The 25185-nt window shown below is 44.9% G+C and overlaps 1 protein-coding gene across 2 annotated transcripts in view; it reads right to left on the reverse strand.

Moving 5' to 3' along the window:
• AOAH (acyloxyacyl hydrolase) overlaps positions 1-9754 on the reverse strand; it is a 65763-nt gene extending 56009 nt beyond the window's left edge. Inside the window, exons 1-2 of one of the 2 annotated variants that reach the window (XM_072328237.1) lie at positions 9487-9754; positions 9113-9267 (exon numbers count right to left, since the gene is read on the reverse strand). In XM_072328237.1, coding sequence (XP_072184338.1) covers positions 9113-9267; positions 9487-9656 — 325 coding nt within the window. In that variant the 5' untranslated portion in view covers positions 9657-9754. The remainder of the gene's footprint in view (positions 1-9112; positions 9268-9486) is intronic. The other variant, XM_072328238.1, reaches the window with a different exon arrangement.
• Between the last annotated feature and the right edge of the window lie 15431 nt (positions 9755-25185).

Genomic DNA, 25185 nt, shown 5'->3' on the forward strand with positions numbered 1-25185 from the left:
TTTTTATTCATGAGGCTGGAGGCTCAGAAAAACTAAATGACCAGAATGGTGCCTTAACAACAAAGCACACATACTCCTTCCATGTGCTCCTTTATTCTATTATCAAGGTCAAAAGATCTGGCCGTCTAGAAGTCAGAAAGACAGAAAGGAGTCCAAGAAGAAAAACAAACAAGGTAGTCCTTGGTCTCCTGGTGGGGATGCAAAGAGGTTCATCTCTACCTTGTCAGACATGGTTGTGCTGACTCACACTACCACAGCCAGGTCTTCTCTCCATTGCTGGGGTGAGCACAGGGAAAGGTGCTGATGGATGCACAGCTGCATGGTGCTACAGATGGTGCTCACAACCCCCAAAATTATCCTGAGGATAAAAATACCCCCAGTACTTCACTTTCCTCTGGAATACAAAAAAAAGGCTGCACTGAAGATGTAAGAGAGTTTCTCTCTCATGTTTGTCAAAGCATAGCAGAGGGGAGGAAAAATAGCTATTTTTAATTCAGCTTTGCCAAATAGAAACAGAATTCTTAATCACAAAAACAATCATTCAGGTAACCCTACTGAGGGAGAGGTCTCTTGGTGATTAAATGGAAATTTTTCATGTTATTAAGCCAGTCAGACTCTTCTGTGCCTATTGAACCAGCCCCAAAGGGAGATTTGCTTTGCCTGAGAATTAACAGAGTCATCGCTGAGATGCTGAAGTACTTAATGCAGTGCCTTGGGCTACTGGATGCTGCATGAATATAAATAACAATAATAACAGCCTAGCAGCTCAGGAAAAACCCACAGAGCTGAACCCCAGGGCTTTTGCTCTCATAAACCAGTCTTTAGTGTCACACAGAGGGTGCTATTACCCTCTCTGTGTTGCAAGAACCCACTGGCCCCACCGTGACTGAATGCTCTCCCAAATGCACTTGCTCCAGATGAAACACAACGCTTGTCAAGACAATTAAACAGAGAAAGACATGACTGATTTTCAGGGGGACAATGAGAGGTGTCCTCAGCCTCAGTGCTGGTTTGGGGATAAAAACATGTTCCCTCCAGTTAGCAGTTTACTGTCTAGGATAATCTGATACTTGTGTTGGGCTATAGGTAAAGTTAACCCGTGCTCCTGCTAGAAATCTCAGTTTTTCATTGTGTAGATCAACTTCCTTTGGATTCAGTGGGATGAAAAGGATTGATGGTTGGATGCAGCAACAACAACAAAAAGAATCAACAGAAATATCCCAGAACAATATGATAATTATCAGAACAACAAGTTGTCCTACCTCTAACAGGTCTTCATCCTGTTGGCTAAAAATGGAAAACAGACAGCTAAAAAGGACAGCTGTCTTCAGCTGTGGGAATCTCACTGCTGTAATTATCTATGATTACTTCTGATTGAGATTACAAACTTCGTAATACTCTGAAATCAGTAGAAAATATACTTCCAGATTTGGACAGTCTGTAGCAATGGCTGCTTGCTTTTAATTAAGCAGATATTTACGTGTGATTTATTTCTCATCATGAGCAGAGCACATATAAGGCAATCTAGATAAACTTCCAAAGTAAAGGTTAAAAGAAATAAACCCTCTATATTTCTTTTTCATGATTGTATGTGATTTTCTTTAGAAACAAGTTTCAAGAAATTAACTTTGCTGTTGCACTGTAATAATAGGTTTCAATACTTTGTCAGGCTGAGGAAGAAATTCATCGGTGGTATGATGCCTACCAGCCATTAGAAACTGGACTCTGGAATTAATAAAATGCTTGTCTCTTTTAGTGATATTTTGTCCTATCTGCTATTAATTTCAGAGAAGATAAGAGAAAACCATAACCATTTTGCTCAGAAGCAGTAATCTGGAAACCCATGTCAGGAAGTGCTTGTCCCCATGTATTTGAGAGTAGCATGTAATAATAAAATGACATTTCCAATAGGCTTGGGAGAAAATCATACCCCAATAATAAAGTCAGAGCTAGAAATTCATTTCCTAGCCACAGTGCCCCTGGCAGTTTGAGCAGACTATTCAACTTAATCCACTTTGGCTGCACATGTTTGAAAGGATCTATACTTACAGTGACACCTGTGGATGTAAAGGACTGCCTGGACACTGAAAGTTGCCTCTCTACATTTCAGATCTGTAGATATTTTTGTCCTGTTAAATGGGATTTCTGGCACCTGGAGCCTTTTTGTCACTTCTTTGCCACTTTGTGTTCACGTTGATAGTTGCTGAGGACCTTTCTTGTCCCCCCAGCCATATTGCCATTCCACATCCATAAATTAGCTGTACCACAAGGAAAAATAAGCCAAGGAAAGTGGCCTGGGGCACAAATAGCTCTCCACAAACCCTGCTTTTCAGATTCAGGTTGCCTGCCCCATTCTCCACAGTTCAACACAGAACAATATATTCCTGTTTGAAATACGAGTGTTTATATTGGGAGCTAGCAAAAAATCAGCATGTCTACTGTTTTCTCCCCTGAGATGGGGGCCAAAACCAAACAAGGTACAGGCAGACCATGGATATGCAATATTTCAACATAGGAAAGATTTATTTTTTACTTTATGTACCTTTTCTAATACTTCCCAGTATCTGTTTTGCCTTCTGCTTCTCAATGCTGAGGTGATGCCTTCAAAGAAAAACCCACTATAACCTCAAGATTTTCTTCCAGCATGGAAATTGTGAGCTCAACAGGTGCAACTGCATTGGCAAAGGAAGAACTGTTATTTTCCTATGCGCATCTGGAAAATTTGTTGCTCTGAGAAGGGGATCTGAGTATACAAGCCTTTAAATTCAGTCTTTGTTTCTTATGTCATTTAAAGCTAGCATTTTTGTATTTCACAGAGGTAATGACATGATGGAATACAATTATAGGTATCCGTATTCAAATATATTGGCACGTACAATAACTCCTTTCCTCTAACTTTTGTCAACTTCATGAACTATCATGGAAATGCTAAATGGTACAGCAATACTGAACCCGTCAATGGGCATGAAATTATGCATAGAATGCTGGGTAGCAACATATTTAAATATTAATGCCAACATAGCAGTATTTTAAGTGTAACATCAGTTTGCATTTTTGTTGCTCATGAAGTTCATGCTGCAGCAGTGAGACATTTCAGACCCAAGATTCAGAGCTTTGTTCATCTGTTACTACTTCCTTAAGACACCCCTATGAGGTGTCTGATACGGTTCTATACATTTCTGCATGTGCTGGTAAAAAAAAATTCAATTTCCATCTAGTGGAAGACTTCGGTATCTATACCTGCCAGCCAAATGTATCCCTGGTGTTTCTGTCATTACACTTTAAAGAACCCTGTTTAACAAAATCTATAACCCAAGGCATTTGCAATGGAAATGCTTTTCACATTAAATAGTAGGAAAAGTGTGTATGTATACACCATTAACATATTTTTTCATTTTCAGATCAGGAAAGGGTATTAAAAATGTACTGAAGCAAGGATAGTGGCAGAGGGACTCTTGCTATCTCTTGACACTGGGACTGTTTCCTTGTCCAACAAACCACAAGCTTATTAATCCACAAGCATAGTCTCGCCCTGATTGCAAAGAACTGTCCATTTCAAGATTCTGGATGCACAGAACTTGCTTTAAATGTACAGTTCCTAAAAGCATTTAAGATGATTGCCTGAAATATAAGCAGGTTGTTTTGAAGTTCTGTATAGGGCGAACGTGTGAACTGGAGTGGCATTCAGCAACTGATCAGACAATCGATACTAATAAATAAGGCTATCAAAGACAAATGAGATTAAGCTTAAAAGCAAGTATTAGTGATGTAAAACACACAAGACTGCCCATGCCTAAATATTCATATGCACATACACGAGTGTGTATTTACATACACACGCCTGCAGGTAGGTTTGTGAGGCACACCTACTCACTACGACCTGTGTTTTCATTCCACAGTCATAAGTTTTCAGTAAGATGTGGGGTGACCTTGAAAATGAACTTTTTACCATCAGCTGTTGAAAAATATTTCTGTTTGAAGAGTGGCTTTCGTATCTACTGCACTACTCATACCTGTGATTTTCCTATCTGAAGAAAAACCACAGGAGGAAAAAAAAAAGCTGTGGTGAAATTTGCCATTTATTGCTGATCATCAGACCGAGTTTTGCTACTGTGTTAACTGAGCACTGTCAGCAAAGTGAACAGAGCCCTAGTGTAGCTGATCCCAGACTTTCAGACTGCAGCACGTTGTGGTGCCGTGTTGATATTGGGCACGGCCTTTTTACAGGGCTCACTGAGCTGTACATTACAGCTGTAAGCTGCTGGGGACATGGGCTGCCACACAAATCAGCACAGGCAGAAGCTGGCAGCTCCATAACACCTATTTGTTAGTGTGACAAGAACTTGCTTCTTCATACATTAGGAATTACGTTCTCATGGACGAATGGAAGGGGTGACCCATAGATGCTGCTCAGAATGACATTATATTGAGCAGAGAGATGGTAAAATTTTCTTCCCTGGCTGCTGACTCACAGGATCCCAGTTTACTGGCAGAGAAGCATTGCTGCCCGGGTGCCTTGAGCTCTCCCTGTCTGATCACTTTGTTCCAAAAGGGCAACCAAAGTTAATCAGCAAAAAGAGCAGGGCAGCCTGCTGCTGAGAGGAATTAAATAAACTGCTATTTGCAGATGATGCTTCAAGTCATAGCACAGAAAGCCGGGAGAGATGGCCATGAAGAGGCCATTCAGCACATGCCTCTGTCCTAGCAGTGATCTGTGGTGTCCCTCCCTAGTCTGAATAGTGTTTATTTCTGTTATTTCTTGCTGTGTCTGTTACAGACAGCATAAATCTATCTATAGATAGGATAGATGGCCCCTTTAATAATTTTGAGGACAGATATCAAATCCTTTCTCGAGCTTTTCTTCCCTAGACTAATTCAGTTTATTCAGTCATGTTTTATAGCTTATGCTCATCTTTCTCTGAACCTCTTGTCATCGCATTTCCTTGATGCACAGCCCCAAAAGGGAGCACAGGAATTCCTCAGAGAATTGTCAGCGCTGGGAAAGGCAGCAGGTTACTTCACATCTTTTGAGCTAGCTCCAGTTTGCACATCTGGGCACCTGCAGGGTGAGTGCTCTTCCTGACAGCATGCCATTGTTGTGCTGCTACAGGCCCAGCTGATCCTCCCTGGGGATGTTCCCATCTGCTCTGTGTGGCACTGACTACTTCTCCCAAAATGCCTTCAACATACCCGTATGGAAACAGCCTTTTCAAGGGGCAACCACTCCAAGTTTGTTTTTAATCTAATTCTGCCCTACACTGTACTTTCCCCATCTCTGGAGGTGTTCAAGGCCAGGTTGGATGGGGCAGCCCAATCTAGTGGGTGGCAACCTGCCCGCAGCAGGCCATTGGAACTGGATTGGCTTTAAGGTCCCTTCCAACCCAAGCCATTCAGTGATTCCATAATTCCATGATTCTATGGTTCTCAGTGTTATGTGAGTTAGCAATTTAATAGAACACTATTATCCAAGCTAATGAAATTAGGGAATGATACTACATTCCAAGTTAAGGACTAAAAACGACTTAATTTTGTACATCCACTTCAAGAGTGAGTCATGTGCAATTATCTCTGAACAAGGCCATCAACCAGTTTTGTCATGCCTTGTAGAAGCTCAATCAGTGCCACATAACTCTCAGCCACTAGATTAGTGCTGAGGTGGTGCCAAGAGCCTTGCTTAAGTCAAGCTACAGCATCTGCTGCTGCTTCTATCTACATACCGTTATCTCATCATCAAGGAAAAGTAGGTTGGTCTGACACTGCTCCTCCTTGAGAAATCTCTCTTATTTACTTTTGAAAACAATATGAATAAAAATGGATTAACTATTACATGATTTTTTCCAGGAATTGATGTTTAACTAACTGACCTATATTTACTCAAATGTCCTTTTTTTTCCACCATTTTGAAGAGATGAACTCAGCAGCTCCTTCCCGCCTTTCTGTGTTTCACATTTTTTTCCAGAGCAGCTTCTGCCTCTCCTGAGGTTGCTTCAGACACAAATAGATGAAGCTGCCTTTGCTGGAGTACTGGTCAATTTGCAGAGACCCCTTAGGGGCTCTGTCATAGTTTGGATGGAGAATAAAACTTGTAGAACTCTTTCAAAAATACATCAATGAAGACCATACATACAATGAAATATTAACATTGTTGTTTCTGGTTACTGGGGTTACTGTACTATCTTGGAGTAAGTACTTGCCCTGTGAAATGGAGGGTATTTGCCACATTTAACATGGGGAAAGTCAAAGGTATGTCTATTCCAACTGCTCATTCATATTTAATTCTTGAGGCAGAAATACATCTTGTCATCTAGGTGCCCTGCTGAGATTCTCAGGTTGCTCCCATCAAAAAAATTTCTTATCCTGAAGAAATCCCCCCCCCATACTGCTGGTCAGTGACAAACCCAGAAACTACAGACAAATCTACAATCCCGCTCCCAGACCTGTGCAATGACCATTACTCACTGTCATTGCACAAGGAGAAACAGCAGTATTTGCAGATAGGAAAACTTCCAAAAGCCCTTTCATTTGCCATAGGGATGAAGCAGAAGAGTGTATTGCACACAAAGCCTGCAAGAAGCCTGGGAGAGAGCCTGTCTGAAGAAGGGGAGAACTTCCCTGGCCTGGGGAGACAGGGGGCAGCTTTCATGGTTGAAGAAAAGAGACTGCCAGGTGCTGGGAAGTCTTTTCCAAAGGCAGGGCCAAGGAAAGCCCATGTGGAAGCTCCGCTACCTATTATCTATTTAAAAGCAGGTGGGAAATGGTAAGGAACTGTTTAGGAGCTGAAAGTGCTCTTGTGGCCAAGATGGTTACCACTAGCATCTTTCCTCCTCTTTTCCCCAATTCTAAGAGGCAGAAGCATTAAGGCCCTTTCTAGGTGGGAACACTTTCCAGTTGCTTCATTTTTATAGCAAATCAGTTGTGAAAAGACTTCATTTGAATGAAGCAGTCACATTTTTCAAGAAACTACAACAAAAATGGCCTAAGTGTGTTACCAGTATGGCCAGAACCTACTGGGGCAGATAGATGATGCCTATAAGGGAGCAGGAAAGGAGAGTATGAAAAGGACACTACCGAGTTATAATGCACTCAGATGACACACCAAAATTGCACTTTGCTCTCCCATCATATCATTTCCACATTATTTCTTTCTGCAGGGTGCTATTTTCAGTGGAAAGACATGACAAAAAAGTATTTCCTGTGTTTTGTTACTGAAAGAGCATCTATTTCCTGACTAGCATCAGCTGTTACGTAGCAGTTTCCAGCGTGCAGGTCATGTATGCATAGCAGTGCTCAGAAATAACTGCTTAATATGCAGACACCTCATTTCCCTTAAAAACCTGAGGCAAATACCTTCAAAACGTGAGTCCCCTGACCAAACTTTAACCTCCTTGAGAAAGTTCATGTCTTCAAGAAAATCTCCTCTATGCTTAACAGCAGGTGAATCTAATGTTATAAATGCTGCTTAGACCTATATAGGCAAAAAGTCAGGGGGTCAGGGGAAATTCCATTGGCTTTCATCTGATGTCTTCCCAGACAGAAAGCTAAGGCTAGAAGGCTCTGTGGTTGGGCTGCTGAAGGGAAATTGCACTTATTCTCCTTGTGATGAGCAAATCCCACCTTCATTTCCTCACTGAGGAGAACTGGCACTGAACCAGCCATCAGAACCAGTGCTACCCCTCAAGATTCAGCTGTAAAAAAAGCTCTGGGCAAGCATGCTCCTCTGTTTCACTAAAAGCACAGCATTATCAAGTACCCCTTCCCTCTCATTGCCTGCCCCAGCAGTGATCCCAACAGCCATTTCTGCTTTTTGCCATTGCTTTCATTTTCTGTCTGGTGACCCAACGCTGGCTTGAGCAGCCTCTGAGCTGTGACTTGGCTTACTTCCTCACTACCGAAATCTGCATTTTGAATGACATGGTTGTGTGTCAAAATCCTGTTTCAATCAAGCTTAGAGTTGTTATTTCTAATTGTCCTAATTGACACAAATAAAATACTTTTGCTTGAAGTACTGGTTGAAATATTGCCACCTAAGGCAACACAGTTTTCTGTTCACAGCACTAACATGGCTCAAAAGCTAAAAGAAGATGAAGTAAAATATTGGATCATAAAGTTAAATGGTGGATACACTCTGTATATTTGTGCACATAACAAATGCAAGGCAGCACATTGCTCTGGGCATTGAGGGTCACACCTACAGCATTTCTGATGCAGATGCACACATTTGTGCTGACATCAGTTATGATCAGCTTTGTGTTGGGAGTGCATTTGGTAAAAGCACTGAGAAAGCATGATGTCCTAACTGCTTGTAACACTACTTACAACAGAGTTCCCAAAACTGTAGTGGTTGGACCAAGCTCTGAGCAGCCTGATCTAGTTGTAGATGTCCCTGTACATTGCAGGGGATTTGGACTAAATGACCTTTTAAGATCCCTTCCAACTCTATGAAAGTGCACCCCACAGTTCCACCTGGGAGTACATTGGAAGTCCAGCTGCACACCCTCACCAGAAGAGGAGAAGCACCCTGTCAGCTTTGGTGGCTACCAGCAAGGCCATGTCTGGAGGTGGGATCACCTCAGTGCTCCTTGGCAGGCACCCACCACATGTGGCCCCCTGGCTCATGCTGCCAGGTCCCTAGGAAACTTCATTAGCAGCAGGTGAACACCTTTGGCAGTTACCACTCAGGCCTTGCTCCATGGCCAAGAGGGCCAGCTATCCTTAACAGTATTTCCAAGGACTGGGAATAACCAAGCAGACTTGGGAATAATCAAGCAGACTCTACGTGAGATGGGGGACAGCACATCCTCCCACCAGCAGTATTGAGAACTGCTTCCCATCTCCCTGAGAACACCAAAGCCAGAGCATTCAGTGTTCTTCTCAGCAGAGCTAAAGACATGAACTTTTTGAGGCAGTCGCTCAAAAGCAAAATCATAAAGTAGTTCCAGGCTCCATGCTGGCCTTGCAACATTCCTAGTGATTATTTCACTAACAACTTGGAGTGTTTTGCAGTACAGCCACAGGAGCAGATAACGGAGTGATTTATGATGTGCGCAGCAGTTCCCTGCTCACCGGTGCAGTAACAAATGAACAGCCAGCCGGACAGACAGCCTGTACATACCGACACAGGTCTGTCCCTGGGACAGCCCGGAGGGGAGCGCAGCGGGCGGCAGCAGCTCTGTAGCAGGCAGCGGGGAGCAGGAGATAACCCTCAGCAGGAGTGGCAGCCAGAGGATGCAGAACCAGTTCGGAAATATCTGCCTAGAGGCCCTCATCCTAAGGAAAGCAACAGAAAAACAACGATCAGAAGAGCAAAGCACAAGCAGGCCTGCATTCCTCTAATGCACGGAGAGCATCCTGCATCCTCTTTGCTCCTCTGTGGGTAAGAGCTGGCGCAGGGCTTCTTGAACGGGATGCAAGGAGCATCCGTGCACACCCCTTGACCCTGGTTAGATACTGACCGCAGCCCCCGGCTCCCCCCCGTGCCCCACTGACCCCATTGCGGCTGTTCCCGACCTACTGGCCTGGCTGGACCAGGAGGGTGCTGTGAGCAGCTCTGCACGGCGCGCCCGCAGCGAGTGACTAACGACCTTAAACCACAGTAGCTGCCGGAGCCACTCAGCATTAATAACGCAAGACACTCCCCTGAGCAACTCGTGTTGCATAAAGAAAAAGCCGACAAAACCCTTCCCCCCAGCCCCGTCGCTTCTCTGCCCTCCTCCGCTCAGTTAAAGGGAAAAAAAATAAATAAAAAGAACGATCTCCTGTTTCTTTAGAGCAGGGTTTCCATTTGGGCGGATGGGATAAAAATAAAATAGGGGAAAAAAAAGGAAAAGAAGCTGCGGGCGGTGGAGGCTGAGTCAGGGGATGGGCCAGCAGCTGCTGGTGGGATGGGAACAGTGGAAGCCAAGTGAGTGGCACATCTGGAGTGGGCACAGCTGCCTCAGTGTGTATCCCTTACATCCCCAGGGTTGGGAGACCCGGAGCACTCCCACAGCCAATGGCTTCCCCGTCTCCATTTGGGTTGCTGCAGGGGGGCTGCAGCCAGCTGCTCCCTGTTCCAGATGATCTCCCAGGTGTGGCGAGGCTTCACTCAGACAAGCTGAGATGCTGTGAGGAGCCTGTGTCATCCAGCATCTCAGCGTGCTTCTTGCGTGTAATTAAAGCAGACTCATAAATGGTGCTGTGAAGGAAATATAGACAATATAAATCAGTGGCATTTTGACTTTGAAATCAATAATTCCTCATCAAACCCTCCGCTATTCCTACAGATCAGTGAGACCCCACAGAGATCACGTCAGCTCCAGTGTTTAACATGCTTATTTTGCAAACTGCTTCTTACAGCTTCCGCTCTGTGGGAATCCGACCTATTTTGTCTTGAGAGTGGGACCTTGAGAGTCTGCCTTCAGAGAGAGAAAAAACCCCCAACAACTTAAAGTAGAGGTAATGGCTGTTGCCTGAGCTTTACAGTTCCTGTTTATCGTTCCTCATATAGATAGGACTGTTCAGAGAGGCTCTCTCTTTCTACTATTTTTAATAGCAGATAAACAGAAATCATAGTGCAAAGTGTCTTATCCATATGCCGGCCCTGCTGAAATCTGCAGGATGTTTTTCTTAACGCTGTAGAAACTTGCTATAAAAAGCTGCTGTGCTATGGTGACTGCAGCTCCATTAAACCCTCTTTAACATACATATCACTTGGTTCCCGATGACACTTTGAAGTCCTTTAAAACTGTGCATATTGAGTGCTTGCTGCAAAAGCAGAGTGCTAATAATAGGCAGGGAGAAAATCTTCCTAGCACTGAGGTCTGGAGAACGGTTGCCAATTTATCTCTGTAGCAAAACATGAATCTACACAACAGAGCTTAGAAAGCATATAGATAGCTCTGAGGCAGCTCCCTGGCATGGTGAGCTGCAGAGCACACAGCTCTATCCCATCATCAGCAGGATTATTGCCTTGCATTTCAGGCTGGAAAGAGCAGCGAGATAACCTGGAATTGCATGTAGCTGAATTTCATGAGCTCTTGTGCATTCGTGAAGCTCTTTAACCAATTAAAGAAAACTCCAAAGGCTTTAAAACACACAATCTGGTTGGACAAACAAGGGATCTGCATGTACAGATTTAGAGGCCAGCTGGCAAGGTGTCCCCCCTGCCAATGCTGTGTTTCTCTTCCTCCCACTCATATCACATAGCTGGTTCTGCCTTTAGCCAAGTCGGTATTATATGGCTTTCAAGTCCCAAAGACAGTGAGACCTAATAGTGTCTGGGTAGAGCAGTGAAGGAGCACGTGGTGATGTATCTTCTTAATAAGCACATGAATGATGTTAATGAGAGGTAAAAAATAAGAAAAGCAGTATGGCAGGATCATGCTGTGCTCATGAGCATCCCAGTGTCTTTTCATTGGCATCAGGCCCAGCAGAATGCAGGCCTGTCATTGGGCTCCTGGTCTGGTCCCTGGGGGGAAACTCACCAGGGCTGCTAAGGCCTAGAGGCCCACAGAGCTAAATATCAGTGGCCTGATGTCCAAAGAAAGTGCAGTGCACAGGCCCAGGCAGACCCACAAGGACCAATGGATGACAGTAGGTCCCACTTAGCACCTCCTGACTCATGGTTTCCAGTTGCACCCCTAACCCTCTCTGAATTATGGACAGGGCAGAGAGAAACCTGCGTGCTCGTCAGGCTGCCAAAAAACCCAAGGCAAAACAGGTGGAGCAGAACAGAGCCCAGTCTGAATTTCCATGAGAGCAGAGGACGAGGCGGCTGTGCATGTGTACATCCAGCGAACAAATGTGATCCCTGGAGCAGGCCCTGAGTTCGGGAGTTTGGTTGCTGTGGTCTGAAGGACCCATAACTCTCCTTCATTGCTTGTACTTCAATCTTAGTTCCTGACAACTAATGGAAAACGGCTTGGGTGGTGGTGGTGACAAATGAGCTTGGGGATGGGTAAGGTTTCAGCCTTCTCTGATAGAGATGCAATGAAACAGAGCTAGGACTTCTGATCTTCTGAACAAGTGCCTAGACAGCATTGCCAGCACTGCCAACACTCCCAAAGGAAACAGTCACCCTTTCCCCAAAGGGGATGCTTTGTGTGACTGCTACTAGAAGTGTGAAATGAGATGCAAGGATGGAGTTATTCTCAGTGTTGCTTTCGGTAATGGGTCCCTGAGGACCTGTTTATGTACATGGCTGACACACTGAAAAAAGCCATGAAAAGAAAAGGGGATGCAAAATACTCACTTGAGACCCCGAAACAGGACAAATAAGCATCAGTAAATCATCTGTCAGGAGCAGGGAGTGACTTGCTGAAGAAGGGGGATACTCCCTTAGAATATGAAATGATCAGCTTATGAAAGGAGATCACAGCTGGCACTGGGTATTTATCTATCTTGTTCTGTCCAAGTCACTGCACGTTACTGAAGCTTTCTTTTCTTTTTTCTTTTTATCTTTTTTCTTTTTTCTTTTTTCTTTTCCTTTCTTTTTTAACACTATTTGGCTAGATTTCTTTTTCATATTGATTTTTAAGATATATGTATTCCTTTCTCTTTGTTACACTGATACACGTGGTTGTATGATGACTAAATATTGTTTTGGAAGGTCTTCTTTCTATCTCTCCCATTTGACATGTTGTTCTGTTCTTAAGGGAATAGACATATGCCTTAGATTTTTCTGGCTGGAGAGATAAAACCTGCAGGAAGAAGCCTTTATTTCAAAGATCCTCTCAGTCGGTTCTCTTCCTTTTATTTTTTAAATGTCACCCTTTGTGACATTCATGATGATGTTCCCACTGTCTTGCTGCACTGGTTATCTTGCCTCACTGCTCTCAGGATTTCTGTGATTGTCATAATCAGCTCCATGCTTGGTGCATTATCACTGACATGGATGAACATTTCCAAAGCCTCATGTGGATTTGCTACTGCACCACATCCAATTGAGTCATTTCCTCTGCCCCAGTTTCTGCTTGAGATTGAAGTTATGCATCTCTCTCAATCTCATTGTCATTCAAAGCTGCAGGGAAGCATTTAAAGCAATGTTTTCCTATGCTCCTATCTAGAAAATTGTTCCAAGCTATTACCATGCAATGGCTGAGATGCTTATCCTTTATTCTGCAACCTTTAATGAAATTAACTGTCCCAGCTTGCAAGAGCTATTGATATCTGTGCTTTTGGAATGGTAAACCACTGACACTGCTTACTTCACCTTTGGGTATGGTGAAGTGTGGGAACAAGACTCCTAGGTGTTTTAGACAGGGAACATGTGAAAAATCACAGTTCTGTTATTGGTGTTGCTTTTTGTTACTGGGTTGGTTTTAGTCCAGAAAAACAAACCTGGCTGGTGTGTTCTCACCGTGCACAGATGTCACTATAAATTTACAAGTAACCTTACCAATGTTGATTTTGCCTCTTGAATTGCATGGACACAATGTTAAGCCTTTTCAGATCTAAATAAGAACAAATTCTTGCCATCACTGGGACAAAAGAAACAAATCTGTTAAGTAAGAACAAGGTGCTGCTACTGAGAAAGCATTAATTAGGAAGGCTTATTTAGAGCACTCAGGTTATAGAGTAAGCAAGAGCTAGATGTAAATACAAGTCAGGCAGCCTGAGATAGACTCAGCAGTGCCCTGCCACCTGGGTACTCATTTAAAGTTAGAAGAAATAAGAGCTGAGCATCACCAACTCAGCGTGGTGACGTTTTTGTCCCATTATCATGAGGCCATAAAGAGCTCACAACTTGCTCAGCAGTCCAGCCCTCCATACTGATCCCCACATAGCTCTTGCTGTTGCTTTGGGTTTTGTCAGAACGTAACTACCCATCGGGCTCATGGGTTCGCACAAACTGAGGGCATGTTGGTTGGGAAAAGTTATCCCCGATGCTGCCAGGTTAGGAGAGTTCACAGCAGGAGAGCACAGCATCAAAGGAGAAGAAAAATAAATGTTTGACGGCATTTGTTCCATTTGATCTTTCCTCTGATCACACAAACAGAAGAAACACAGCTTTACAGCCTCTTGATCTCAGCACAGAGCGTGTGCCAAAAAAAGATAATTATTCCCAGTGTTTGGGTCTGGGGACAGCAGCAAACAGCAGAGAAGGCATTTTTAGCACACACCAACGTTCCCAAGATGACTTAAATGTATTGCTGGAGGCTTGCACTGGGAATTCTGTGCTCAGAAATGGGGCCTGTATGACAGACATACTGCTGATGGCACTCCACAGTTCAATAACAGGGCTGAGTTTGAAGGATTCTTTTTTCTTTTCAAAGAGACATCTCACTGATTTGCTCCGATAATAAAAGATCTGCAGGTGAGTTGGACAGCTTCCATTAGCAAAATGGCCCTGCAGGGACAGCATCCATCATTCACAGACAAATACACCAAGGCAGCACGGCTGATTCTTCAAGTATTAATTAAGCAAGTGACTGGTCAGCCAGCCATGGACAGTGTTTTCCTGCTCTATGGGGACATTAGACTGCACAAAAGTGCTCCAAGCACTTGAAGGATTGCATGCCCACTGCCTCAGACAAATCGAAGGCTAAGTTACAGCCGAGTGAGGCTTGCGCCCATTCCACTGTCACTCAGTGGTGTTAGACAAACCAACTGCAGGGACTGGGTCATCCCTTATGTCTTTATCTATCACTGATAATTCAAGGAGGGCTTATTTGCACTTCTTGCGGAAGATTTTATGCTGACATACTGTCAACTCAGCCAGTGGTTGAGTCTTGCACATGTATGCGAAGATGACATGGGAAGTTGCTTTCGATTATCAATGCTTGTAGCCACCTCTCCGTAAAGCAGAAAATATACCTTTCAAAAACAGCTCTGCATTAGGAAAAGCTTTCTTCTTTCTGCAGCTTTATCCTGGCTGGGCACCCCCCAGATCTGTCTCTTCCTGATTGAGAGAGAAAGCACCCCATTTGCCTCTCTCTCTCTCTCAAGCTCTCCTCTGCATTCAGGGTCTCTCCACCTGGTCACCAGCCTCTCTGCACATGCTGAAGTCATTAAACCATCCATTAGGACTCCATCCTTTGTGTGCAGGGGGATGACTGGCTGCTTGGCTGCCTCCCTTACTCATTATTGGCCTTTCCAGCTGATTTAACCAGCTGGTGCAATGAGACATGAACAGCATCTCAGAGAAATGTGTATCTCGCAATAATACATTTCTGATGTCTTTTTGCTCTCTCTCTGGATGTATAAAAAAGTACTATAGTATCTTGCAATGAGTTACTGAATCTTTTTTGGAACCTGATATATTCTCAATGCGAGGTTTATTAAATATGAGGTGTGCGGGCATATGCATTAGCCAAGGCTAGCCGCCTAGACTGTTCAGATGAGAAGAGCAGACAAGCTTCTTCCTTGCAAATCAATTGCTCTGACACAATGGAATGCTCCAAGCCTGCTGACGCTGAGTGCACCTCTTTGTTCTGCAAAGACACCTGCACTGAGTGTGGTTCAATCTTACCTGAACATCTTTTTTATAGTTTTAGATAAAGCTGCTGGACACAACTGCAGGGGGAGAACCATTTTCCAAGTCTGACCCTGAATTCTCTTTTTTTTCTGCCTACATGTCACAGGGTGAGTGCCATACAGCCAGCTGATGAACAGAAAAAGGAAGGATCAGGGATGCTACCAGGGGTGTTATAATAGTGTGACACAGAATTGGTATCTTCCTCCTCTTCCTGGCTTAGGAAACAAACTAACATTAGAGTATTTGTGGATTTTGTTTCCTGGTCATTTGTTTGCTGCCGTTCATCATTTAGACCCGGTGTTTATGCATACTGAAAGTAATAGACATAAATTAACAACAAGCCTTCAGGGTGTTAAACAGCCTCCTCCCCCTCACTGGAGTCATTTCTCACAATGCCCATACTCAAGCACATGTTTGATACTCTGCCCCAGAGATCAGCACAGCAGGAACTGCATGGCTGCCACCCAGGGACCCTCTCTGTCCAGAAAAGAAGGACCCTCTCCATTGCACCACTGCAGGGGTGGTTCACCATGACTCAACAGAGTAGCTCTTCAGCCTTGTAGAAAGGCAGCAGACAAACCCCCCAGCAGCAGGTCTGCCACTCCTTGCTTAGGTCCCGTCACATAAAGCCAAGGAAGAAAACAAGAGATTGGGATCCTTTCAGGAGCTCTGGAAAGGTGTGGTCCCTGAGTTGAAGACAAGACCACAGCCACTTCTAGCTGCGATCAGATCCCAAGTAACATGAGGCACCATTTCCCAGGAAGTAGAAAACCCAGCGGTGATGCAGCTGAGCATGCCCAAATCTGTTCCATCTCTATTTTCAGTACATGAGTGCACTGTTCTCTGTGCAGCATGGTGCTGGAAATGCCCAGCAAGTAGTCTGAATCATCCTGCCTCTGAGTGATATAGTAGCATTGGTCTTCGTGCAAGTCCAGAGAGAAGATAACGAGTAAGATAGATAACGAATTTCATTTTGTGTTAGAAGTTGGGTGGGAAGGATACAAATGTTTCTTTTGGCTTAGGTACAGAAGAGCACATGTGGTGTACAGGTGTCCCATCACTATGGGGTCACCAAGAGGGGTAGGCATGGCAGACTGCATATGCAGTTATCTGTGCTGTTATCCAGCCATCTGGGTACTGGGTACCTGAATCTCACTGTGTTCTTCTTCCCAGGCCTTCCCCTTCCTGCCCTCTGCTGAGCATCACTTCATACTACCTTGTGCAGAACTGGGTTCTTTCAGGGAGCTGCCAATCTAGTGCAGTTTGCCAGGGAGGCAGAGCCAAATTCCTGCCCTGAGGGTCCTCAAGAAAGAAGACTTGTTGCCCCAAAGTCTGATGTGGAAAACACAGAGGAAGAAAACACAGAGGTTAGGAAATGGTAGTGAACCCATGTTGCAAGTTCCTGGGCTTCTAGTGACGAGGAAGTGAGGAGAGGTAGGGCAGCAGCAGACAGTCCTGTTCTTGCCCCAGAGGGACTGCCTGGGTTTGGGCATCACTGCGTCTGGTTCTCTGATGCCCTGTTGACAGCTGGGTTTTGGCAGATGCTCAGCGCCGACCTTCTGAAAGTCATATCCCAGTGCAACTCTTCAGGATGACCAACCAAAACCTGGGAACATCACTGTGGCAAAAACTGCAAACAGAGATGAGGATTTACTGGAAGTCAATCAGGTGAAGGGAAGTAGCTCAATTTTTTGTAAGGTATAGAAATTATTAAGCATTCCTTTTCTCTGAAGCTGGTGTCATTTCCAGCCCTTCAAAACTTGAGAATGCTTGCCCTCAATCTATTTGGTGCATCACACTATTTTAGGCAACGATTTGTGACGAAAAATTCATAATTCATCCTTCTACGTCATTTCTTTGCTTTGATCCTACATTCAGCAATTTCTTTTGATGACTAGCAAAAATAACTGCAGTCAATGCAGATGAAGGTGAGCTGTAACCTTCATCCCAGACTCCTTGTCTATATTTATCAGGCTCGTCAGAGCAGTGACCCAGTCCCACTCCTGCTGAGCGTGCCTGCTGCTCTAAGGACTCCAGGAAAGCCTACTTGATGGTGGAAGAGTTGGTACCTGAATGAAAATGAGTAATCCCTGTCCTCTCAGCAAGATAAATCAGATCATCCACCAAGATGGGTGAAGTACTGGTTTAGATTTGTGGTAGGAAGGATATCCAGCAAATCTTCTGGTTCTATCTGCCCCAAATAGTCTGACAAGCTTTACACTGTTGATGTGCTGGGACCTAAGACTGTAGCCACTGAAATGTGTGTGGATGCTTTCCTTTCCCACTTTTGGACATTGCTCCCCTTGATGACCATCTGGAGCCACTGTCTCAGAGCTTCCCTCCCCATCCTGGCTCTCTCCAAAGGTGAGAGAACTGTACCTCCAAAGTAAGACACCTGTCATACTTCACCTAATGGTACATTTACCCTGCACACACAACAGGTGTATCCTGGGAGAACAGATTCCCATCTGGAAAGGTTTTTCTGCCACATTTACAGGCAAAGAAAAGCATGGCAGTGGGTTTTTTCCCCCCATTCACCAAAGGGCAATTATCTGTTAGTTTGCCTGCCTCCAGTAACTAACTCCAGGGCTTTCATGGTTTGTGCCATTTCCACAATGCAAGGGGAAGGATGGATTCAATACACATTCAAAAGAACTATGATCTGGAAATGTCTTATCGTGCAAGGATAAGAGCAGGCATTCCATATGATGAGCTAGGGGGGATGCTCTTGCTCAATTTTAGAAGTCAGTTTTGATGCTAAGAAAATGTCATTTTGTTGGCTACACCTCAGCCTTAATTATTATACACCTGGGCCTTAATTATCAAGACTGGAAAAGACCTAAAAGATCATCCAGTCCAACCATCACCAATACTTCTCAGCTAAATCATATCCCTCAACACAACATCCAGTTGTTCCTTGAACACCCCCATGGTCGGTGACTCCACCACCTCCCATATATTAGATAGACCTCTTATACATTAGATAGAGAAATACAAATAAATACACATTGGGTGGGGTGCTGGGCAGTGTAGGACCAGCTGCTGTTGTAAATGTCCCCATCAAGTCTTGCAGGGCATCAGTGAGATGCCTGCTGGGACCATGGGATGCAGCTGTGCAGTGGGGCTTGGACCAATTCCACCTGCAGCTGGGTGGTTAAGCACCTGGACCAGAGCTCACTCTTACCTCTTGTTTTAGAATATTGCCCTGTTATTTGTCTGGTGGCTTTGAGGAGGAGAGGGGCCACCACCATGGAGCGAGCTGCCCATCACACTGCCCATCACACAGTCCCACTGCGTTAACAGGGTGAATCAGCAGCATAAATGGGCAAAAAGTGCAATGTATTGGCTGTGCCAGGAGAAAGCCAGCGTGGGTTTCCCACTGCTACATGAGATCCTGCAGCTCTCCTCTGCTGGGGGTCTGGAAAGCGGTGTGCTTTGCCAGAGTCAGATGACATCCTGCAGGATCGGGCTCTGGAGTGCACATAAATCAGTTACAGGTACTTGAATTAGGAGAATTAATTAAGAAGGCCTTCCCATCCCCGGGGGGGTAGACACCACAATGAGTTCAGCAGGACACACCATTAATCCTGCATTTGTCCCAGAGCCATTCTTTGTGCTCAGGGCTGGGGAATGGCCAGGACAGAACAACCCTGCCTCTTCCCTTTGGTGCAGGGAGTGGTTTGCACAGGGCATCACCTTTCCCAATGCCTCCCCACTTCCCACGAGCAGTTCAGCTCCCTTCACTCTGACCCTGCTCACCTGTATCATACAGGTCCCTTGAACACACATCTGTCTTTCAGGGATGAATATTTATTATCTTCATTGCAATAGCACAACAAAATCCCCTCATCCTTAATAGCACAGTTCCTTCCCTCAAGATAAGCACACTTATCTCCCAAAAAGATTAGCTTCTGTTTTTTCATTTCAGAACATTTCAGGACTAAGTTGCAGGCTGGCTCAAATCCCCACTGTGTCAGAAAGCAAGAGAACATTCAGCATCCTCGCCCCAGGTGCCCAAATAACTCCTGGCTGGAGGCAGAGGCTGCTGCTGTAGAGGTACAGCACAGAGCTGGAGTGAACTGGGGACACTTCTCTCAGCACTTGTCACTGGTGGTGTGCTGGAAGAAGGCAAAGTGTGTGACAACCCATGGGATTTATCCTAGACGTGAGTCAGAGGGGTGCTCTTGAAGCCCAGGCAGACAGTGGTATCCTGGGTTGTACCAAGAGAAGAGTGGCCAGCAGGGAGAGGGAGGAGATTGTCCCTTTAACATGGTCTGATAGTGACAAGGCAAGGGGAGATGGCTTTAAACTATAAGAGGGGAGATCTAGTTTAGAGTTAGGTGCAAAATCTTTACTCAGAGGGTTGTGATTATGGTTCTGTGATCTTCATGGTGTCCATCATTTGATTAATTGGCCAAACACAGGGACCTGTCTTCAGAAGTCTCACTGAGAAGCCCTCTGAAGTCTGGGAATTTAATAGTGACTTGAGTTTGGTCAAAATCAAAGCATGCAATGAAGGCAGTCACTACTTGCTTGTATATTTTTTTCCTCCGTGAGCATAGCTTTGTATCATGGCTACTCCTCGGTATGCTGCAAAACTGGCAGGGGGAGGCTTGGATTACTTTCTTCATCAAATTGCTCTCTACCAGAAGAAATACATGGGTGAAAATAATGCCACTCATCCCACAGCACTTACTGTGGATGGCCTTGCAATGTGCTCCTTTTCCTCCCAGCCAACCACATGGGCAGGTGGGATGGTGTTCCTCATGCAATGCAGGTTTGGCTGTGCAGAGGCCAGCCTTTCTGGTGGGGGAGGTACCAAGACTTCTATGATTTGTCTTGTTTTCTGGAAAAAAGAAGAAAAAAACACTACCAAAGTCCCACAGTTCTGTAATTTCTAATAGAAAGTGAACAAAAAATGGGAAAAAGTCATATTTTGTTTCAGTTATAACCCTTGTGACTTCTAGAACTAAAGGAAGCACTGAAACACTAGCACTTTCCCACAGAGAACCACGACCTCCAGCAGCCCAAAAGTAGCACGGGGAACAAGTTCTGGCCACTTCAGCTTTACAGTTTCCCTTCCCAAAGCAACAGCACAGCTACAGGCATACGCCCCAGCCTTGGCACATCCCCATCAGCCTCCATCTAGGTGTGTCCCCAGCTCAGGTTTTCCTCCATGCCCTCTCAGTGCTGTCAAGTTGCAAATGTGTTGGTTCGGGCCTGTTTTTGAGGAGATAGACGTGAGGCACGTGAGCCCTGTGTGCATTGTGGATCCTCCTTCTGGGAGCTGCTGTGTTTGAGAAGAGATGGGAGGATGGGGAAAACTTCATCAGGTATCAAGAAAATGAGAGGGGAGGACTCTTAAAGGGTTTTCACTGAGGGAAAACATTTGGCTGCAAACAATGCTTCATGGGATACCAGAGAAACAATGAAAGGTCATTCCAATGCCTCAGCCTCAGTTTTGAGTGGAGTTTGAATTGCACGGGGAACCAGAGAAGCCCGAAAGTTGTGTTTGATGTGGAAGTTGACTTTGTTGGTCTGCATGTGGGCAATTTACGAGTGCGGTAATTGTGGAGAGATGTATGACGTTACAGCACTGAGCCTGGGACAGGGAAGGGGATATCCCAGAGCCACGGCTGACAGAGGACATTGTGAGTTGAGTAATACTTCAGGGGATGTAGCACAGTTAAACAAAACCACAGCAGAAGTATCCTATTGGTGCTGCTTGATTGTCATCCTGCTGGTGGAGGGACTCCCCACATGTTTTGCAGAGGCACCCAGTTGTGCTGCCTTTGAGGAGGGAGTGGGGTGCAGGGAGCCGGCTCCTGGGCAAACCCTGGGGATGAGCTATCCTTGTCCTTGAAAGCTGCAGTTAGTCAGCAGCTTGCACTGCCTGCCATCAGTCCCTCTGCAGCCACCAGTGTCCTTGGTGTCCTCACCTTTCTACATTTGCAGAAAATTTGGCTTTTGAAGCTTGGCAGATTTCTGAAGTTACTTCTCCTGACTTGGTGTGGCCTGCCGGTGTGACAGCAAAGGTGTCCAAGGTGTCCTCTCCTCATAGGGAGGGGACATCAAATCCAAGACTTTTCAAGGGAAACAGAGGATACAGAAGTACTCTGGGAAACAAATGTTGCCTCTTATTAAGCAAGAGATAAGCAGCCTCCCTCCCCTTCACGACCAGCCAAAGGAGTCCCAGAACACCGCCAGACTATTCTGAACATCAGGCTGCAAACAAGATTAAAATTAGACTCACAAGGTTTCATCAAGGGAGAGTTTAACTGCGGCGCTCAATCAGGCTGCAAAACCCACTAATGACAATTGAAATAAAGTCATTCAAGACACATCCTTCCGTGTCATGCTGCAGGAAGGAAAGTCTGCCCTTGGCTGTGTTTCTTGCCCAAGGCATATTTGGTGTCTCATCACACTGCTGCCCAGTGGTGGAACCAAGGCTGGCATCCCCTTGGGAAAAGCAGCAGCGGGTCCCCTGGTTCTGTGACTTCCCCATGGGGCATGTCTCATAGGAAATGACTGATAAACAGCTGGTAAAAAGAATAGGAGAACATTTGATAGGAAATGACTGATAAACAAGTGGTAAAAAGAATAGGAGAGCATTTGAGTGACACTTCCAACACAAGGAGTCATTTTTGTCTGTTGGAAGATCACATAATGCCAATAAAGCTATAGATCCCTACACAACAATGTGAGTGGGATGCCTGAGAAATTATCTGTTGGAAAAAAAACATCAGTTTTAAACATTCCTCTATTTTCAACAGCAATCTCTCTGCTTGCAGAAGGATGGCTAAGGACATGTTTCCTAGGCTCTGCCCATGTTCCTGACATGGCTGAGCACCACCAGAGCATCTCTGTGCTTCAGAGACCTCCACAGTCTCCCAGCAAGAAGGAGAAATAAAATGTAAATATACATCACTCAGTGAGTGTTAAGCTCTTTCCAGTTCTTTAACCTTGCCCTCATGAGGCTGTGCTTCCTGAATAAGCACTTTGAAACCACCTTGCAATAAAAATTCATCACTCTGCCAACATTCATTTTATACATGGCATTGCCCCAACAATACTGTGTTGATACCACCCTACTCTCAAGTTTCAGCCTGACTTCATGCTAAAAGGAGAATCTCTTTCAACACTTTTACCTCTGCCTTAGTCCCCAGGATGTGTGGTGTGGCTGTAGAGCCATTCAATTGCCAGGCAGTGTCTCCTTTAGCATCATGAGGAGGCACCAGCCCAATCACACAGTGCACAGCAAAGTGGCTAAAACTGCCTTTCTGTACAGACAAAGCCCTCACCCAGCCAGGCCGCCAGCACACACCTAAATTTAGGTGCTGCTCATCAGTCTGAAATCAAGGCTCTCATTCTACACAGGGATAAGCCTAAAAGTGCTCTGTTAATCAGGAAGCCACGTGGATGTTCAATATTCAGTCATAATTATCATTCAGTGAGGAGTGCTGAGCACGTCTTATCCTGGTTCAGCAAGCTCTGGGGAAGGCAACATCACATGAACGCTTTTCAAGGTGCAGTGTTTTATCCTCAGCACTGCAAAGGATCATTCTCCCTTTCCTCCTTTCTTGAGTCAGAGTCTGTGTGAAGGCAGTGGGTCCCATCAGATATCCATACAGGCTGTGCATGTGACACGTCTTCATGACTGGGGAGCACTGACTGAGAGAAATAATGCTGGTAACAAATGCCTCAGGCAGGCAGAACGCAATCCTGGAGAAGGCGTCAGGAGGATTGCACAAATAAAGTAATCAAGATCTTGCATGGTAGTTTCGCAACCCAAAATACAGTCATCACCTATCTGCTACTCTGCGAGAGAATGTTATTTTCTCTGCAGGCTGTAATGTTAAAGTGTTCTCTGTGCTAAAAACAGAATTGCTTCGGAAAAGAACTGTAAGCCATGACAGAAAGTCCTTCCCAAAACACATAGCTTTTTTCTGGGCAGGATTGCTCAGCACTGCTGCTTCTCTCCTTGGCCTTCCAGGCAGGACAAACAGCTGACTTAAGATACATGTGTTTTTTTTTCTGGATTCATGTTTTCTCGTAAAGAATATATTAACTTTCAAAGAGAAAGTCATTTCAAATACAAGAGCTAAAATTAGGCTCATTATTTTTTTTCCTCTCCCCTTTATAGCTTTTACAAGCAATTACCCATTCAGTGTTTTGAATTTATAACACAAAACTTCACCAGCAATCATGTTTCTGAAGCTTGAAGGGAAAACCTTAAAAGCTTTTTCAGAACATACAACATCACAAGCGAATGAAACTGCCATTTTAATTCTTGGGTTCTTCTTTAAATGAATGGGAAGCAGCAGGGTGCTTGTTCATCACCAAGCATTTTTGTTTTAATTCCATAATGGTGAAGCGAGCTGTGTGACTGCTCTAGAAACTGGAGGCAGGATTCGTGTTTGCACCCATGACCCTTCTCACTGCTGTAGGAGTGCTGCTAAAATAGCTGCACGGGCTATTCTGCCAGCACAGAGCTCGAGTCGCTTCTTTCTGATGGCACAGGCAGGACTCAAATTTAGCATCCCTGCAGCTTGGGGCACTCACCCTTGTGAGAGAGCCAAGTGTAACCTCCTCCTCCTTGCTCAATTCATCCTCAGGAGGAAGGTTGTGTTTGCTGCTCTCTAATGCTCACACAGCTGCGCTCCTGCTAAGATCTCCATGCTGCAGTGCCCCTGAGCAGCTGCGACAGGGTCAATCTAGAAGCCAAAGGCATTTCTTTTGCCAACGACTCACAAACAGCTCTGCAGCCCATAAACAATAAGCAAGGGTTATGCACAGCCAACTCACCCAGCTGAGTCAAGGAGGTTAATAAACCACTTGGATTCTCTGTCTTGCTTTGAGTCTGGTCTTCAGGAAGCCGGAAGGAATCAGTGTTTGGTAAATAAATGTGTTCTTACCTTCGTCCCCAGCTCCAGGAGCCGTCCCCAAATCCCTGTGTCAATCAGCACCTTGCTTCCACTCATTCATGACCCCCGACTACCTTCACTGTATTACAAGACTCCACAGAACAAAATAACTCAAACTTCCACTTCCTACACTACATACACGTCCCTGTTCTCATTCATATTGAATTTTCTCTCAGGCCATAGTCCAAATTAACTTTGTACTCTTTACGTGACCATCCATCACCAGCTAAAACAACTTGCGTGTCCAGGCTTCTCCATAGCCCACGTTCTGATAAAAGCCCCTCTCAGTCTGTTTAAGGATGGGTCTGAGGAGGAGAGGAACCAACACAGATAAAAAGCTATAAGGGCTGCTGGGCTCCTCCAGATCTAGACTCAGCACAAAGACAGACTGAACATGATGAACTACCCAGAGGAAAAGGAAAAGCAGGGAGAGAATCCATCCTGCTAAGCCCAGTCTTCCCCAGTACCAGTCCTCTGCAGCCAGAAACACTCGTCTTAGAGAAGATGGAAGTAGAGGAACAGTTACTCCAGCAAACACACTGATGCTGCAGCCTTGAGTTGATCATAAGCCCATGAGTGTGTTTTTGTTGCAGATTTCTGAAAGGCTCTTTGCTACAGGAAGGCTCGTGTACCTGTGGCAAATGAGTACTTCTGGACTCACCTCATCCTCATCAGCACAAGCAAGCAAGTAAACGAAACCAGGTGCAGACGAGAAAGGTCAGCTTTTCCCTCTCCTCTTTGTACCAAACACTTGAGAACCACTGGGAAGCATACAGAATAAAAGACAATTCCAGAAGAAAAACAAAG

The sequence above is a fragment of the Excalfactoria chinensis genome, chromosome 2 (assembly GCF_039878825.1).
Source record: "Excalfactoria chinensis isolate bCotChi1 chromosome 2, bCotChi1.hap2, whole genome shotgun sequence".
In the NCBI taxonomy this organism is placed as follows: domain Eukaryota; kingdom Metazoa; phylum Chordata; class Aves; order Galliformes; family Phasianidae; genus Excalfactoria; species Excalfactoria chinensis.